General features: G+C 39.9%; 1 protein-coding gene across 7 annotated transcripts in view; it reads right to left on the reverse strand.

Moving 5' to 3' along the window:
• GRK3 (G protein-coupled receptor kinase 3) overlaps positions 1-18,479 on the reverse strand; it is a 154,768-nt gene that overhangs the window by 44,836 nt on the left and 91,453 nt on the right. For all 7 annotated transcript variants that reach the window (XM_049867062.1, XM_049867065.1, XM_049867063.1 and 4 more), the window contains 4 exons: positions 16,830-16,881; positions 14,606-14,697; positions 11,952-12,051; positions 6,262-6,340 (listed from right to left, as the gene is read on the reverse strand). In XM_049867062.1, the coding sequence (XP_049723019.1) occupies positions 6,262-6,340; positions 11,952-12,051; positions 14,606-14,697; positions 16,830-16,881 (323 nt within the window). The remainder of the gene's footprint in view (positions 1-6,261; positions 6,341-11,951; positions 12,052-14,605; positions 14,698-16,829; positions 16,882-18,479) is intronic.

Genomic DNA, 18,479 nt, shown 5'->3' on the forward strand with positions numbered 1-18,479 from the left:
ACATTCCACTGCCAAAGTGTTTTAATTTAAAAGAAAACAAAGATCACTGTCATCCTAAATAGGACACACTGTTGTTGTTGTTGTTAGGTGCCGTCGAGTCGGTTCCGACTCATAGCGACCCTATGCACAACAGGACGAAACACTGCCTGGTCCTGCGCCATCCTTATAATCATTGTTATGCCTGAGCTCATTTTTGCAGCCATTATGTCAATCCAGCTTGTTGAGGGTCTTCCTCTTTTCCGCTGACCCTGTACTCTGCCAAGCATGATGTCCTTCTCCAGGGACTGATTCCTCCTGACAACATGTCCAAAGTATGTAAGACGCAGTTTCGCCATCCTTGCCTCTAAGGAGCATTCTGGCTGCACTTCTTCCAAGACAGATTTGTTCGTTCTTTTGGCAGTCCATGGTATATTCAATATTCTTCGCCAACGCCACAATTCAAAAGCGTCAACTCTTCTTCGGTCTTCCTTATTCATTGTCCAGCTTTCACATGCATATGATGTGACTGAAAACACCATGGCTTGGGTCAGGTGCACCTTACTCTTCAGGGTGACATCTTTGCTCTTCAACACTTTGAAGAGGTCCTTTGCAGCAGATTTGCCCAATGCAATGCGTCTTTTGATTTCTTGACTGCTGCTTCCATGGCTGTTGATTGTGGATCCAAGCAAAATGAAATCCTTGACAACTTCAATCTTTTCTCTGTTTATCATGATATTGCTCATTGGTCTAGTTGTGAGGATTTTTGTTTTCTTTATGTTGAGGTGTAATCCATACTGAAGGCTGTGGTCTTTGATCTTCATTAGTTAAGTGCTTCAGGTCCTCTTCCACTTTCAGCAAGCAAGGTTGTGTCATCTGCATAACGCAGGTTGTTAATGAGTCTTCCTCCAATCCTGATGCCCCGTTCTCGTATTATTTACTCAGCATACAGATTAAATAGGTATGGTGAAAGAATACAACCCTGACGCACACCCTTCCTGACTTTAAACCAATCAGTATCCCCTTGTTCTGTCCGAACAACTGCCTCTTGATCTATGTAAAGGTTCCTCATGAACACAATTAAGTGTTCTGGAATTCCCATTCTCCGCAGTGTTATCCATAGTTTGTTATGATCCACACAGTCAAATGCCTTTGCATAGTCAATAAAACACAGGTAAACATCCTTCTGGTATTCTCTGCTTTCAGCCAGGATCCATCTGACATCAGCAACGATATCCCTGGTTCCATGTCCTCTTCTGAAACCGGCCTGAATTTCTGCCAGTTCCCTGTCAATATACTGCTGCAGCCGTTTTTGAATGATCTTCAGCAAAATTTTGCTTGTGTGTGATATTAACGATATTGTTCTATAATTTCCACATTCAGCTGGATCATCTTTCTTGGAAATAGGCATAAATATGGATCTCTTCCAGTCAGTTGGCCAGGAAGCTGTCTTCCATATTTCTTGGCATAGACGATGAGCACCTCCAGGGCTGCATCTGTTTGTTGAAACATCTCAATTGATATTCCATCAGTTCCTGGAGCCTTGTTTTTCCCTAGTGCCTTCAGAGCAGCTTGGACTTCTTCCCTCAGTACCATCGGTTCCTGATCATATGCCACCTCTTGAAATGGTTGAATATCGACTAATTCGTTTTGGTATAATGACTCTGTGTATTCCTTCCATCCTCTTTTGATGCTTCCTGTGTCGTTTAATATTTTCCCCATGGAATTCTTCACTATTGCAACTCGAGGCTTGAATTTTTTTCTTCAGTTCTTTCAGCTTGAGAAACGCTGAGCGTTTTCTTCCCTTTTGGTTTTCCATCTCCAGCTCTTTGCACATGTCATTACAATACTTTGTCTTCTCGAGAGGCCCTTTGAAATCTTCTGTTCAGTTCTTTTACTTCATCAATTCTTCCTTTTGCTTTAGTTGCTCGACACTCAATAGCAAGTTTCAGAGTCTCCTCTGACATCCATCTTGGTCTTTTCTTTCTTGCCTGTCTTTTCAGTGACCTCTTGCTTTCTTCATGGATGATGTCCTTGATGTCATTCCACAACTCGTCTGGTCTGCGGTCACTAATGTTCAATGCATCAAATCTGTTCTTCAGATGGTCTCTAAATTCAGGTGGGATATACTCAAGGTCACATTTTGTCTCTCGTGGGCTTGTTCTGATTTTCTTCAGTTTCAGCTTGAACTTGCATATGAGCAACTGACGGTCTGTTCCACAGTCGGCCCCTGGCCTTGTTCTAACTGATGATATTGAGCTTTTCCACCATCTCTTTCCACAGATGCAGTCAATTTGATCTCCGTGTGTTCCATCTGGCAAGGTCCATGTGTATAGTTGCCGTTTATGTTGATGAAAGAAGGTATTTACAATGAAGAAGTCGTTGGTCTCGCAAAATTCTATCATTTGATCTCCGGCTTTGTTTCTATCACCAAGGCCAGATTTTCCAACTACTGATCCTTCTTCTTTGTTTCCAACTTTCGCGTTCTAATCACCAGTAATTATCAATGCATCTTGATTGCATGTTCGATCACTTTCAGACTGCAGCAGCTGATAAAAATCTTCTATTTATTCATCTTTGGCCCTAGTGGTTGGTGTGTAAATTGGAATAATAATTGTATTAACGGGTCTTCCTTGTAGGCGTATGGATATTATCCTATCATTGACTGCGTTGTACTTCAGGATAGATTTTGAAACATTCTTTTTGACGATGAATGCAACACCATCCCTCTTTGAGTTGTCATTCCCAGCATAGTAGACTATAAAAAAAAACTATAGGATTGTCCAATTAAAAATGGCCAATACCAGTCCACTTCAGCTCACTAATGCCTAGGATATCGATGTTTATGCGTTCCATTTCATTTTTGATGATTTCCAATTTTCCTAGATTCATACTTCGTACATTCCAGGTTCTGATTATTAATGGAAGTTTGCAGCTGTTTCTTCTCATTTTGAGTTGTGCCACATGAACAAATGAAGGTCCCCAAAGCTTTACTCCATCCATGTCATTAAGGTCAACTCTACTTTGAGGAGGCAGCTCTTCCCCAGTCATCTTCTGAGGGCCTTCCAACCTGGGGGACTCATCTTCCAGTACTATATCAGATAATGTTCCGCTGCTATTCATAAGGTTTTCACTGGCTAATGCTTTTCAGAAGTAGACTGCCGGGTCCTTCTTTGTAGTCTTAGTCTGGAAGCTCAGCTGAAACCTGTCCTCCATGGGTGACCCTGCTGGTATCTGAATACCGGTGGCATAGCTTCCAGCATCACAGCAACACACAAGCCCCCACAGTACAACAAACTGACAGACACATGGGTAGGACACACTAGAAAAGGGGAAACTAGGCTTCTGCTTTGTTTCTATGCCCATTTTTGATTTCTATAGTGTTAAAAAAAAAAAAAAAGGTAGAAAATTATACAGAAAACTTAGACATTGAGAAAACTTAAATGTAACTCTGGCTGAGATAATACAGCAAAACAGATCATTGTTCTCAGGTTGATAACACGGGCCCCAGTTATACCATCACAGGCTGGAGTTAATCTGCTTTGATTATTTAGGTCCTGTCTAATAACTGAATCAACCTATGTGGCAATCTAATAGATGACTTAGCAATCAGCTCTCTGGGCAGACAAAATACAAAAATCAATCATATGGATAGATATTCGATGAAACAAATACAATAAAAATGTAACTGGCAAAGTCCAGGTGATAGGCATTTGGATATACCCAATAAAATTCTTTCTACTTGGCTGTGTGTTTGAAATTTTTCATAATAAAATGTAGGAAAAAGAAACTAACTACATTGTCTCAAGTTACAGAAACAGTAAATGCCACCAACCAAAACAGGGGAACGTTTTTATAAATTACAAGGGAAAAGCCTCTACTGATCTGCAAAGTTAATGTATGTTCAACTTGACTGTCCTTGCTTTTACAAATATCATCCCTTTCACACATACCTACACTTACCCACAAAAATAACACACATTCATACTTATATTGTAAACTATTAACCTGACCATCAAAAAGAAAAACTCCCAGTTATTACTGAAACCACCAAAGAAAACCCACTGCCTCGAGTCGATTCCGACTCACAGTGACCCTATAGGACAGACTAGAACTGCCCTGTAGAGTTTCCAAGGAGTGCCTGATGGATTTGAACTGCCGACCTTTTGGTAGCAGCCATAGCACTTAACCACTAAGCCACCAGAGTTTCCAGTTATTACTGAAGAGAGGAATAATGCAAGTTGCTTTCCCTCTCTTTTTTTATTGAGGCATAACTCACAAAAAATAAAGTGTACAATTTTTAAACACACAGTTCAATACATTTTACACATACATGCACACATATGCATTTTTACACATTGTTGTTGTTTGCCATGGACTTGATTTTGACTCATGGCGACCCTCTGTGTGTACAAAGTAGAACTGCTTCATAGGGTTTTCAAGGCTGTGATCTTTTGGAAGCAGATTACCAGGCCTGTTTTCCTAGGTGCCTCTGGGTAGACTCAAACTGCCAACATTTTGGTTAGCTCTTGAGCACTTAACCATTTGCACCCGCTCAGGGTCTCCTGAATTTTTACATATTTATATATGTGTGTGTGTGTGTTTTGGTTTGCTGTATATATCTATATGTAAAATATATGTATACATAAAAAATATATGTGTACATGTATATATATATATATAAAATATATAATGGAATACATATATAGATATACAAAATGTAAATGGAAACCCTGGTGGCGTAGTGGTTAAGAGTTGTAGCTGCTGAAACCAAAAGGTCGGCAGTTCAAATCCACCAGGTGCTCCTTGAAAACGGTATGGGGCAGGTTCTACTCTGTCCTATAGGGTCACTATGAGTTGGAATTGACCTGATGGCAACGGGTTTGAGTTTTTGTTTTTTTTTAATTATATACATTATATAGTTATGTATATTACATATATATACAATATATATATACACACACATACATATCTATGTATAAAACCCCTTGCCTTTGAGTCGACTCTGACTCACGGCAACCCCGCAGGACAGAGCAAAACTGCCCCACAGAGTTTCTGAGGCTGTAATCCTTATGGAAGCAGACTGCCACATCCTTCTCCCTTTGAACAGCTGGTGGGTCTGAACTGCTGACTTCTCAGTTGGCAGTCAATTGCTTAACCAATGTGCCACACAAGATTCCTTACATATGTACAGATAGGTATTCCTGTATAATCCCCAGCAGATCAAGATGTAAAAGATTTCCAGCAACCCAGCAGGCTCCTGCATGTCCTGCCCAGTCAGTACCTCACCCACAGCCACCCTCACACCCTGGCAAAGTTAACTATTCTGACTTCTCTCACTACTGATTAGTTTTGCCTATTTTAACATTCATGTAAAGAGGATCATACAGTATTTATGATTCCTGTTTGCTCATCATTCCCACTGCCGTCAAGTTGATTCAGGCTCATAGCGACCCCATAGGGATTCCAAGGCTGTGAATCTCTATGGAAGCAGACTGCTACATCTTTCTCCCGTGGAGCTGCTGGTGGTTTTGAACTGCCAACCTTCTGGTTAGCAGTCAATAACTTCAACCATTCTTTAAGTCTGTGAAATTCCTTCACATTGTAGGATAGATCAGGTTTTAAACTAAACACTCGAAGCCTAACAAAACTTCAAATGAACTGAGTATCTGATTTGTTCAGTTGTATGCCTTTTTAGTTCAGCTCTTGTTAATGAAAGTAGTTTGAAGATATATCAGGCCATTTTCTAGTATTAAAATTAGAAAATGACTTTTCTAGATGAAAATTTCCCAGCATGCTCAGGGCCATGGTTCATAGACCAGTGTCTAGTATTGCAGGTTTAGAAGGTAGAGATCTTGCTAACATCTGTATGGACCCACAGTCAGTCTTTCAAAGCTGGCTTTTCAATACATTTCTATCTTTGGCCTATATTCTTTAAGAGGCATTTTCTTCTTAAATGTTGATGGCCAGGAAATAAGCTAATTCAAGATCTAGGTCAGCTACATTCCAGAAAATCAAGTTTCACTCTAAGTATTTTATAAAGATTTTTTTATAGAAAATGCAACTTCCTGGGGGGAGAAGGGGGAGGGCCAGAGGGAAATCATACTCAACATTTTAAAATAAATTTTAACTGAAAATTGGAGAAAAAATGGTTTCCCCAAATTTCAGGGGGAACCCAATTATCTGAAAGACCCAAACTGCCAGTGCGCCTAGGTCAATGCATGCTAAGATGTAACATTATGGCGGGCTCTTACAATGCATTCAGACTTGCCAAGTTTTGCTTACCGTTCATCAGATCCAGGATGAAGCAGAGTTTATCTGGGGTGTGGAAGGCATAGGTCATACAGACAATGAAAGGGCAATCCTAGAGATAAAAAACAAAAGTTTATATGAAAGGCAAAAGCCATCCTAGAAAGCATATCTACCTCTGAACACCATGCTATGGATTTTTATCCAGCCACCGCCCGTTCTGTCTTGGAAGAAGTACAACCAGAATGCTCCTTAGAAGCAAGGATGGACACTACATCTAACATACTTTGGACATGTTATCAGGAGGGACCAGTCCCTGCAGAAGGACATTATGCTTGGTAAAATAGAGGGTCAGCGAAAAAGAGGAAGGCCCTCAACGAGACGGACTGACACAGCAGCTGCAACGATGGGCTCGAGCATAGCAACAATCGTGAGGATGGTGCAGGACAGGGCACTGTTTTGTTCTGTTGTGCACAGGGTCGCTGTGAGTCGGAACCGACGCGACTGCACCTAACACCACCACCACCACCACCCTGTTCGATGGGCACAGATACCTACGTATTCACTTTGACAATGACAGGAAAATGGATCTTGTTACACGCTACAATTCTATGAGGCACAATGGTAACAATTACAGCAGATTAAGATCCTCTCCCACCCACACAGATCAATCATGACCCTACTCTAATTACATCTTTTTCAAAAGACTCAAGCTTTTATAGGAAAAGAATATTACTGCCTTGCTATTCTTTTTATTGGTCTACATTTGGGTTCTGGCTAGTCAAATAGCCAATTCAATCTCTGATTCTGAAGTTGGAAGAACCTTACTGCATGGGGAATATGTTACCTGTATTATTCTCTTGAAACACTGAGAATAAAAATGGAATTAAATTTGTTTTTTAAAATGGAAAAATATACTATGATCAAGAATTGAATAATTTAATTCTAAGGATGTCAATTTCCCCTAATTAATCTATAAATTCCATACAATCTTAATTAAAATGAAAATTGACAAGTAGATTCTAAAATTTATATAGAAATGTGAACAGCCAAGAAAAGCTAAGATAACTCCTGAAGAAAAACAAAGCTGGAAATTTTATAGTACCAGATACGAAGACTTAGTATAAATCAACAGCAATTTAGACAATGTGGTACCAGCTCAAGGACAGGCAAATAGACCAATGAGACAAGACAAAGAATCCTAAAATAGACCCACACATATGTGTTCATTTGATTTGTGGTAAATATGACACAGTGGGGCAGAGGGAAGGGATAGTCTTTTCAATCGATGCTGCTGGAGCACTTGGATATCTGTAGAATAAAACATGAGCCTTCACCCCTACCCCAGGCTATATACTAAAGTCAATTTAAGGTTGATGTAGATCTACATGTGAAAGGTAAAACCATAAAGCTTTCAGAAGACAATATCTTCATGACCTTAGAATAGGTAAAGATTTCTTAAACAGCCCACCCCCATCAAAGGGCGAGGGGGAACACGGATAAAGAAAAACATAGGTGAATTGGATTAAATGAAAATTAAGAACTTCTGTTCATCAGAAGGCACCAGTAAGAGAATAAAAAGACAAGCCATGGAATGGAATAGGATATTTACAATCCAGAAACACAAAAAGAAATTGCATCTACAATATATAAAGAACTTTTATAAATCAATAAAGAAAAAGGCAAACAATCCAACGGAAAAAATGGCAAAAAGAAAACAAACAAACAAACAAAACTTAAATAGGTACTTCACAAAGAGGATAACCAAATTGCCCAGAAACCTATAAACAGACACTCAACCTCGGTTGTTACCAGGGAAATGCAAATTAAAATCCTATCTGCTATCACTAAACCCATGAGGCAGTTCTACTCTGTCATATGGGGTTGCTGGGGGTCGGGATCAACTCCACGGCAACTAACAACAACAACAGTTACCAACAGGGTCCTGCTGAGACGGTGCTAGGAGCAGAGCTTGCAGAAACATCATGTAGTCCAACTTCTTCATTTTAAGGAAAGAATACTGAGGCCTCAGAAAAGGGAAATGAATTGTCTGAAGGGACAAGGAAATTTCGTTGTTGGCCAAGACTCAAACCCCAATCTCCTGACCCCTCCTGAGTTCTTCTTACCATGTTGTGTTATGCTACTTATAAAGGTGAGGCTTCTGTAGTGACGGAAAATAAAGTGTGTTAAAGGGACAAGATCAGGTTACCTCTGCAGAACGCATTTGCTACAACCCCTCACGGCTCAAGGTGCTGAGCACAAGAGACATTATCATGAGTCTCATGTGGCACCCAGGACACAAAGAGCTCCACACTAGGCAATACATTTAATAAGACCAATGTGTTTAAGAGGTCCTGCCTTAATTACAAATCACTTGTAAATAAGAACCAGTAGATTTTGGAGACAAACTCTTAAGTGAAGCTCTTGGGCAAGGAACTATCTCCTCTGAGTTCCTACCAATATGAGCAAAATAGCTTGCATTTTGTAGAAACTCTTTATAAAAGTGCGACAAAAGGGGACCACGAAATATTCCCTGAAGGAATTCTCCACACTGCAGTCAAACAATATTTTCAAACTGCAAGGCTTATCATGTCTTCTCCCTACTTAAAACACTTTATTATTTCCAACTGCTTTAAGGATTTTTTTTTTTAAATCTTCAATATTGGCCTGTGTCTTAGTCATCTAGTGCTGCTATAACAGAAATACCACAAGTGGATGGCTTTAACAAAGAGAAATTTATTTCTTCACAGTAAAGCAGGCTGAAAGTACAAATTCAGGGCATCAGCTCCAGGGGAAGGCTTTCTCTGTCAGCCTTCTCATCAATCTCCCCCAGCCACAGGAGCTTCTCTGAGCAGGTATCCCGTGTCCAAAAGACATGCTCTGCTCCCAGCGCTGCTGTCTTGGTGGTACGAAGTCCCCCAGTCTCTCTGCAGGCCTCTCTCTTTTAGATCTCAAAAGAGATTGCCTCAAGACATAATCAGATCTTGTAGATAGAGTCCTGCCTCACTAACACAACTGCTGCCCATCCTCCTTCATTAACATCATAGAGGCAGGATTTACAACAGGGAGGAAAATCACACAATACCTGAATCACAGCTCAGCCAAATTGATACACACATTTTGGGGGTACATAATTCAATCCATGACAGCCTAGAAAGCTCCTTATGGTCTGATCTGGCCTCAGTCTATCTGTCTCTCCAGCTTCATCTTGTGCTACTCATCACTTCAGACCCCAGCTCTGCTGCTCTCTTTTCAGCACCTCAACCCCTCCATGCTCAGGACCAGATGCAGGCATTGGCATCTCCCCCGGTCAGAGGAGCATTGGTTGACAACATCTCCACCCTCTTAAATGTGCTCCCAGCACTTTATACCTGTCTCTCCTTGAGCTGCCACATGTCCCAATTACCCATACATTTCTGAGATGATGTACATGACTCCCCCTTCTCTCACTCCATGCAGCTTTATAAGAACACGAACCTAAGTCAAGTCTGGGGATTCCCAGCAGGGAGCAGAGGGGTCGGCATAATCTAGGCACTCACACAGAGTTCGAGGCATGAGTGAGTAATACTTCTAATGACCACTAAATTACTTATTTAATGGTGCTGCTGATTGTTCTTCCCAGCCATGGACACCCTCATCCTGGTTCTCAAACATGCATGCTTCTCTTTAGGTGACCATCCCAGAATTACAGAATGAAACTGGCCACGGTACTTCTTACTGTCTCATTGGTGGATGGGGGAGTGCTCAATTTGAGATTGGAAAAAAAAAACAAACTTCCACTAAAAAGAAAACCACGATTCCATTTCACACCAACATCCTAGGAAACCATGTTGATACAGGCCGATTTAAAGCTTAAATTTTAAACTAAGGTTTACTAACAACATATAAAAAGTAGCCTTTGATTAGTAAAAACAACTCCAGGTAACTTTATTTAAATCCTCTTCAAATTTGCAGTAAGCATATATTCACGTATGAAATCTCAGAGAAAGGCATTTCCAATAGAAATGAGAAGCTGATGTCATTCACACTGATTAAACACAGTGTGCAGACGTGTCATTTTCCATTGCAATCAGTTAAAAGCCTGGTCACCTACGCAGGAAAACTCTTACTTGAAATGCTTAATGTCCATATGTTAGAAGGTAGAGGTACATACTCAGGAGCTATTTTTAGCTATGGAGTTTTTATTTGTTGCAGTTTAGCCCAATTGTAAATTTTTTTTCTTTTTTTTTTTTTGCTTCAATAGCAAATAGCCCTTCTAGAACTACTTAAAGCTGATGTAAGAAGAATATAAACCATAATATAACATATATAGGTGCTTAACTAAAAACATGGAGCCTGAAAAATGATGATAAGAAGGGAACAATGGCTGGGAGTCCAGAGGCTTTAGACCAAAAAATTAACCTCTCTGGGCCTTAGGTTCCTCACTTATTACGGTCACAGGGATTTTTTGATTTGCTATTAAAATTTAATTATTTGACCTGACTTGGAACCCAGCAATGATATTGGAAGCTCTCATAACATCTCATTGCTTATAAACCTTTCTGGTTGGGTGTTGAACACCAAATTCTGGTGTGTATTACCCTCAATATGAGGGCCCGGCCACTCACGCTCATCTTATGTTTTAACTTCTACCTACTTCCGCTATGCTGTAGGACACAGCCAGGTCAGCGCACATGGACACAAGTTTCTGGGAGGGTAGGTTTTTCTGGATGTGTTTTTATATACACATGAAATGTGTACAACCACATGAAGGCCCAGGTTTTGATCCTGGGTGAATACCATTAGCAGAAAAAGAAGGCAGAATGGGAAACTGCTCTGCAAGAAAGGTGACACAGAGCCAGTGTTTGTTTTCAGGTGTGTTGACCTAAAAATGATAGCTAGACACACAAGTATAATGTCTAATAGGTGGAAACACAGCGCTGGAAATGGAAACGACATAAGTCCAGGGCAGGAAAAAGCAGCAAGTAAAGAGGAGGTAAAGTCACCTTCCAATGCAACGCTGGCTGCGGACAACCCCGAACGGGTAGTTCAGATCTGACTAGCCCAAGGGATTCCTCTCCATTTGCTTCTGAAGGGCAGAGGCTGCTTTTCTCTTACTTTTTCCTCTCTGGGTTAGCCCCTCTTCTCAGTCATATCGTCAAATTCTTAACTATATTCAAGTGACTTTTTTTTTTCTGTTATGATTATTTTCTGCCATCTCTGCCAACTCACATTCCACTGAGTTGCAAGTTGCCAAAAGCTGGGCAAAGATGGACATCAAGGACAACTAAACAGGCATGAAAGGGAGAAGAATTATGGGTTTACGGCAAAGGCTGGCAGTACAGTGACGCCTGTGAGGGCTGGAAAATGACAGGACTGCCTTGTTTTTCCAGGTCTAACAAGTTTTCCACTTTTGTTAGGTCTTAGCACTTTTCTATTACTTGTTTTAGCAGAAAATATTTGTGTTTTCCTTCTCTGACTGGCTTCCACCTTACGGTTCTGGCTTTCCCAGGTTTTACTGCACTTTTCTAACTCTCAAAATCAAACAGAAATAATACCTGAAATATGCACTATATATATTAAATCTGCACTGCTATTCCCTTCTACGGTTCTAACCCATCCAAGAATTGGCTAGCTCCATAATCGGCTGGGGGAAAAATGCCTATGTTTTAAAGAAACTGTCCTGCTATAAAACAAACAAACAAACAAACAAACAAAAAACAGCAATGCTAACACTGAATACTTACTCCTGTACTGACAAGAGATAACATGATCCTTTCATTTAAGGCTAATGTTTCTCCTTGTTTCATCTTGATCCTCTTCTTATCTAAGCATTTCATGGCATACCTGGAAACATAAATAATATTAAAAAATCTACATTGCAAAGACAAATGAAACTGATTTAAACAACACACATCATACTGGGGAAAGTTCCTAAAGATTTACACAATGTTGAAAAGATGCGAAATGCCTTAAGAAGATGCTCTTATTTTGCATGTGTTAAGGAAAAAAAAGAAAAACAAGCAATACTATGATATTTGTATCATTATATAAGCAGAAATCTCAGTTAAATAGAGCACAGATGTGGATAACCCATAAAACCCCACCGCCATCGAGTCGATTCTGACCCTATAGGACAGAGTAGAACTGCCCCATAGAGTTTCCAAGGAGTGCCTTGTGGATTCGTAGTGCCAGCCTTTTGATTAGCAGCCATAGCACTTAACCACTACGCCACTAGGGTTTCACAAATGTGGATAGATGATAATAAATTCAGTGAAATAACATTTTTATACATTGCTCCTGCCTAGTACTACTGTATATGTCTGTGTGTGTGCATGGGGGGTGGGGGTGGGGAGAGTATGAATACTATTTAACAGGTTAAAAACAAATACATAAAATAAAACCCAGCTGCCACTGAGTCAATTCTGACTCATGGTGACCCCATGTGAGTCAGAGTAGAACTGTGCTCCATAGGGTGTTTTTTTTTTTTTTTTTTTGATTAATTTTTATTGTGCTTTAAGTGGAAGTTTACAAATCAAGTCAGTCTCTCATACAAAAATCTATACACACCTTGCTATATATTCCTAATTGCTCTCCCCCTAATAAGACAGCACACTCCTTCCTTCCACTCTCTCTCCTTGTGTCCATTCGGGCAGCTTTCCATAGGGTTTTTGATGCTGATTTTTTAGAAGTAGATCAACAGGCCTTTCTTCCAAGACATCTCTGGGTAGACTCAAACCCCTAACCTTTCGTTACCAGCTGAGTATGTTAACTACTGGCTCTACCCAAAGGCTATTGATTCAGTAGTGGCAGTGTTTCTATAAGAGTGTGTAGCGTGTAAGATTCTAAACAGTGATTATCAATAAAATGGGGAGGGGAGCTGTGATTTCAAAAGCACATTCTAAAATGCTTTTGTATTTGATTTGACTTTAATCTTGATATTTACTGTATCATAATATTTCAAATAATAAAAAGAATACATAAGATTTTTATACCATTAGTTAAAGTTTATTGAGAAAAACTAGCTTACAACCTGAGGCTATTGAAAACTTGGGACAAATTCATATTAAGAAAATACAGACAAGTTATATGGCATACTCAATAATCACAGATTTAAAAATAAAAAAAGAACACTTTTTCAGCAGGACAACAGAATGCTAGAAGGTAATTTTTTACAAGCATTTCAGGGGCTTGAAAATTCTGTGTGTGAGTATAAGTTCCAAGTTGATAGATTACTTCATATCGCATGGGCATGCAATATGGACAGCTGTCTTACTGTGGTAAGACACAGAAAATCCATTTTTTTTTAATTGATCATAACTTAAAATGTTATATCAAAACAGATACAAATTCCCCAATTTGAATTTTTTACTCACGCTTCCAGGAGATTGTATAACAAATCAATTGACAAGACACTACTTTGTCTAACTATGGGATCAAATATTGAGAACATAAGCAGTGACGGGTTCTTTAAGTACTTCATTTTTATGATAAAGAATTTTCAAAATGCATCCTGCTACTTTTATCTCCTCTGCCAAGATGGTTTTTAATAAAATGTTTAAATTGCAGATCAGAGAATATAGTATACACAGGCCTTGAGCTGCTGGGTAAGCAAGAGAATCACGGGCTGCTTGGAAGGCAGCAAAGAGCTCCTTGAGTAGGCTCCAAAGGCCTTACAGAGCCAGCACATGTATAATTGGCAGCCTGGAGACTGAAATGCTGTGTCACCTAGAACTGCATACACTAAGTCATGCTGGACTTAATGGAGAGTGGCAGGGCATTCATTAGAAGAGAATCTCTTCTGCAAAGGGAAGGATTCATTTGTAGTGTGACTGCCTGGGAGCCCATTTTTAACATTCCCCGGGTTGTCAGGGATTCCTTCTTGTTCATCTCTGGATCCCTGGGGGCTAACATACAGCCTGACACATGGTGGGTGCTCAATATACGTTTATTGTTTAATTTCCCATTTAGTTGAAAAATGTAGAGGTTCCGGCTTATTGTTCTCATTTACCATGCTTAATAAAAAGAAAAAAAAAAAAAAAACAGCTGCTATTGAGTTGATTCCAGCTTACGATGACCCCATGTGTGTCAGAGTAGGACTGTGTTCCACAGGGTTTTCAATGGCTGTGAATTTTGGAAGTAGATCGCTGAGCCCTTCTTCCAAGGTGCCTCTGGGTGGGTTCAAACTGCCAATCTTTCAGTTAGGAGCCCAGTGCTTAACCGTTTGCACCACCCAGGGACTCCCTTAACAAAATTCACCCTCCAATTTCTTTCTGAGGTAATTACTTCAAGAGTAAGATCACAGGCTTTCATATTTCTACCTATGTAGGAATTTTCTTTTGATGCAAACCTAAAATTCTCTTCATATTTCCAGTAAAAAATACCAGCATAGAAAGCTTACATTTTTCCAGTGTCTGCTTTCCTGCATCCATACACTTCACCAAATCCTCCTCGTCCAATAATTCTATGTACACTGAAATCATTCATGGTCAACTGTGAATTCAAAATGCAAAAGGAAAAGGTAAAACTGCATGAAAAGTTACATTTTTAGAGGTTTTTTTCATGCATAATATATACAGTTATTAAAATAAAAACTCTGAGGCAACGATCCACGCTTCCCATGAAGATCTAGGGAAGCAGACTGATACATCCTTCTCCTGCGGACTGGTGAGTTCAAACTTCTGATCTTTTGGTTGGCAGCTGTGCACTTTAACCACTGTACCACCAGGGCTCCTTCACTGCTCATCACTCAAGGTGAAAGACTGGATGCACAAGGGTGGCAAGACTATTATTTTCTTCTGCTCCACCTCCAAGGTAAATGAGCAGAAGTGGATTATCCAATAGGCAAGGTAAGCATGGTGCTTACCTCGCTTACCAGATCTTCTGTAGTGAACAATATCACACTTTTTCACCACATCAAAGTTTCTGCTTCTAGGAATGGCTGGGATCTGTCTCTCTCCCAACCCCACAATACCTTCCTACAGAATCAAAGCCTCTTTGCAAATTTATAATCCCTAACAGGGAAGGCTTACCCAGTAAACAAGGTAAGCACGGGCTTACTTGTGCTTACTTGTTCACTACAGATGAGTAAGTAAGCACAAATAAGCCCACGCTTACCTTGCTTACTGGGTAATCTACCTCTGTAAATAAGGCACCAAATGGAGGCAAATTGGAGGAGGACAGAGAGGGAACCAAGTGAGATTGTTTTTCCAGACTCAAAAGCCTAAGATTACTAGGTGGAGGCCCGGAAGACAAGCAAGTGAGAAATTTCTAATCAAAAATGAAAAGGAGCCTCAGCTACCCTGAAGCCTAAAGCTTGGGAACAAGCCAACAGTTACCAGAAATTGTCATGGTAGAAAACATGAGTCTAAGTCCAGGGCATCTATGTTTCCGTAATGTGGGCTGTTATGATCAGGCACCTGGGCAGACGCTGGCCATGGGAATTTTTCATCCATAACATCAGTGCAGGGAGAGGGCTCATGCTGGCCATGTGAGCATGAAGCAAGAGTAAATGTGAGTGAAGTATATAAAGAGGCTTTATTCCTGAGCATTTTCCTTTTGCCAATAATATCTTAGTAATGCCCCCATTTTATAAATCATTTTAATAGCATTAAACAGTACTGAGGCAGAGAGCGAAGCCCACTTACATGCTAAGAGGACACTGGACAATAGTAATGCCTATTACGTAGTTGATGGACCCTGGTGAATTAAGGGCCAGAATTCTTAGGGATTCTTTCCCCACCCCCGAACTGCCCTTGAAATGTCATGTCCACAGCCAGGTAGCAGGCTTCACTCTTGATGCCCAGAGTCTACCAGGAGATGAGGTCTCATACAGAAGCAGGAGAAAGATCCCAAACAGATACGAAGAGCTTTTTTAAAAGTCTGCTATTGCCTCTTATTTCTTCTAAATGTCGCCAGGAAATACGATGAGAAAAGGAGGTAAAAAGACTCCTTTTCCAACAGTAGTGTTCAAGGAAAAGGTTTAAAAAAAGAAGTCTAGTTGATTATTCCTTTGCCCAGTTGCAACCTGGGTGAAGGGAGAACGTGGAAGGGAAGGTTATACAGTCTGTACGGAGAAATGTGCCGTCTACAAATAAAGGTTATGCTCTGGAATGACTGACAGCGCACGCTAGAAGAGGACGAAAAGCTAAGGAAATACATGTTAGGTGGTGACCTGTATCTGGGCATTGCTTTTTTCATTCTCAAAATAATATTAAAGAAGATGTAACCTTGGTCGGGTAAGAGATGTCATCATTTTTATTATATGTCTTCCATCTAACAGTAAGAAAAAGAACTTTACCAGGATGGTCAAAGACAAGAATATACCACAGTTATATTAAGTAGAAGACTTGTATTGTTACTATTTCTGTTAAAGGGTCAATGACTGCTTAAAATGTTCTTTCTTAAATAAATAAACACATTCCTATATGAATATGACAAAAGAGAATTAAAAGTCAAGTGGTTTATAATGGAGTATGGGAGAACAGAATTCTAATGCATACACATGGCTGTGAGGACATCTGTTTCAGCGGCGCACTATCCCGGGGACCACTCGCCAGCATAAAGGATTTTCTCACGAGGTTAAGCCAGAGGAAGTTTTTATTAAGAAAAAAGATGATACTTACATGGATATTTAGTTCCACGTTTTTCCACTGACAAAATCTAGTGAACTTGTCACTAAAAAAGAATACAAAAAAATTACTGTGAAGTTAGACATCCAATGAACTGGACTTACAGAGTAATGTTGCAAGGTAAACTAAAACTGCAGTACTTGTTTTGATTCTCAAGTACAGTAAGTCTTCTTTAAACAGTTTTTCAAAACCCACTCATGAGTATCTGTGGCTTTAGTTTATGATTTACATGAAAGATTTCCTGCTAGTCCTTTCAGTGTCACATGCTATGGTCACATTTTATCTGAGCCAGCACTGTCCCACAGAAAGATAACAAGAGCCACGTATGTAATTTAATTTCAATAATGTATTTTATTTAACCTAATATATAAAAAAATTATCATGTCAACATACAATCAATATGAAATTACTAATGAGACAGCCTACATTCTTATTTTTACATTAAGGCTTTGAAATTTGGTGTGTATTTTGCACTTACAGCAAACATCTCAATTTGGGCTAGTGACATCTCAAGTGCTCAATAGCTACAAGTTGTTGTTGTTGTTAATTGCTTTCGAGTAGATTCCGACTCATGGTGACCCCATGTGTCAGAGTAGAATTGTGCTCCACAGGGTTTTCAAGGCTGTGATTTTTCACAAGCAGATCACAGGCCTTTCTTCTGAGGCACCTCTGGGTGGACTTGAACCTCCAACCTTTCTGTTAGCAGCCAAGTGTGTCAACCATTTGCACCACCCAGGGACTCCTCCCCAGGATTACACCTAGGCTGAGGCAAGATTTGCGAAAGGTAAAATTTTAGGTAAAACAGCAACGGTGACCAACCAGGACTCAGCGGTAACTCAGCCCCAGATCGGCTGCCCAGCCCCTCAGTTTTGAGTCCACTGCTTTTTGGCAAAGTTTCTGTTACTGCTCAGAAAAGTGTAATCATTTGTATGAATAATAGCTTCCCAAAGTACTGACTCTACTCTAGGATAAAATTATCTCTTGAACTCTAGTAGAATCACAAGCCAACCTTTTTTTTTTTTTTTAATTACTTTGGTTCTGTGAAGATGTGGAGAAAGAACTGCGGTAAAGAGGCATTTGTTCTTAAAGTGCAATTACTGAGCAGCTGCACGCTGCTCCGGCAAGAAGACACAATCATTGTGCCATTTGTCTAGAAGTTAGCCGAATTTATGGAGAAAAGGACAGGCAATGCGAATGCAGATTCTGTTTTAGAAAGTCCAATTCCAATGATGCATTATCACAGAGGCAGCTCTCAAAATACTGATGAATTGACTGTTAGGTGCCTGAAAAGCTTCTTAGCTAAACATAAACGTTAAAGAAATTTCAGAATTTAATACGACAAGCATGCTCTACACTTGGAGTAACCCAAAGGGACATACGTTTACTAGGTGTATTAATGATATATATGGCTATAAATATCATTAATACACCTAGTAAATATGTCCCTTTGGGTTACTCCAAGTGTAAAGCATGCTTGTCATATTAAATTCTGAAATATTTACTAGGTGTATTAATGATATATATGACTATAAAAAGGAAACCCTGGTGGCGTAGTGGTTAAGTGCTACGGCTGCTAACCAAAGGGTCAGCAGTTTGAATCTGCCAGGCACTCCTTGGAAACTCTATGGGACAGTTCTACCCTGT

This window comes from Elephas maximus, chromosome 22 (assembly GCF_024166365.1).
Source record: "Elephas maximus indicus isolate mEleMax1 chromosome 22, mEleMax1 primary haplotype, whole genome shotgun sequence".
NCBI lineage: Eukaryota > Metazoa > Chordata > Mammalia > Proboscidea > Elephantidae > Elephas > Elephas maximus.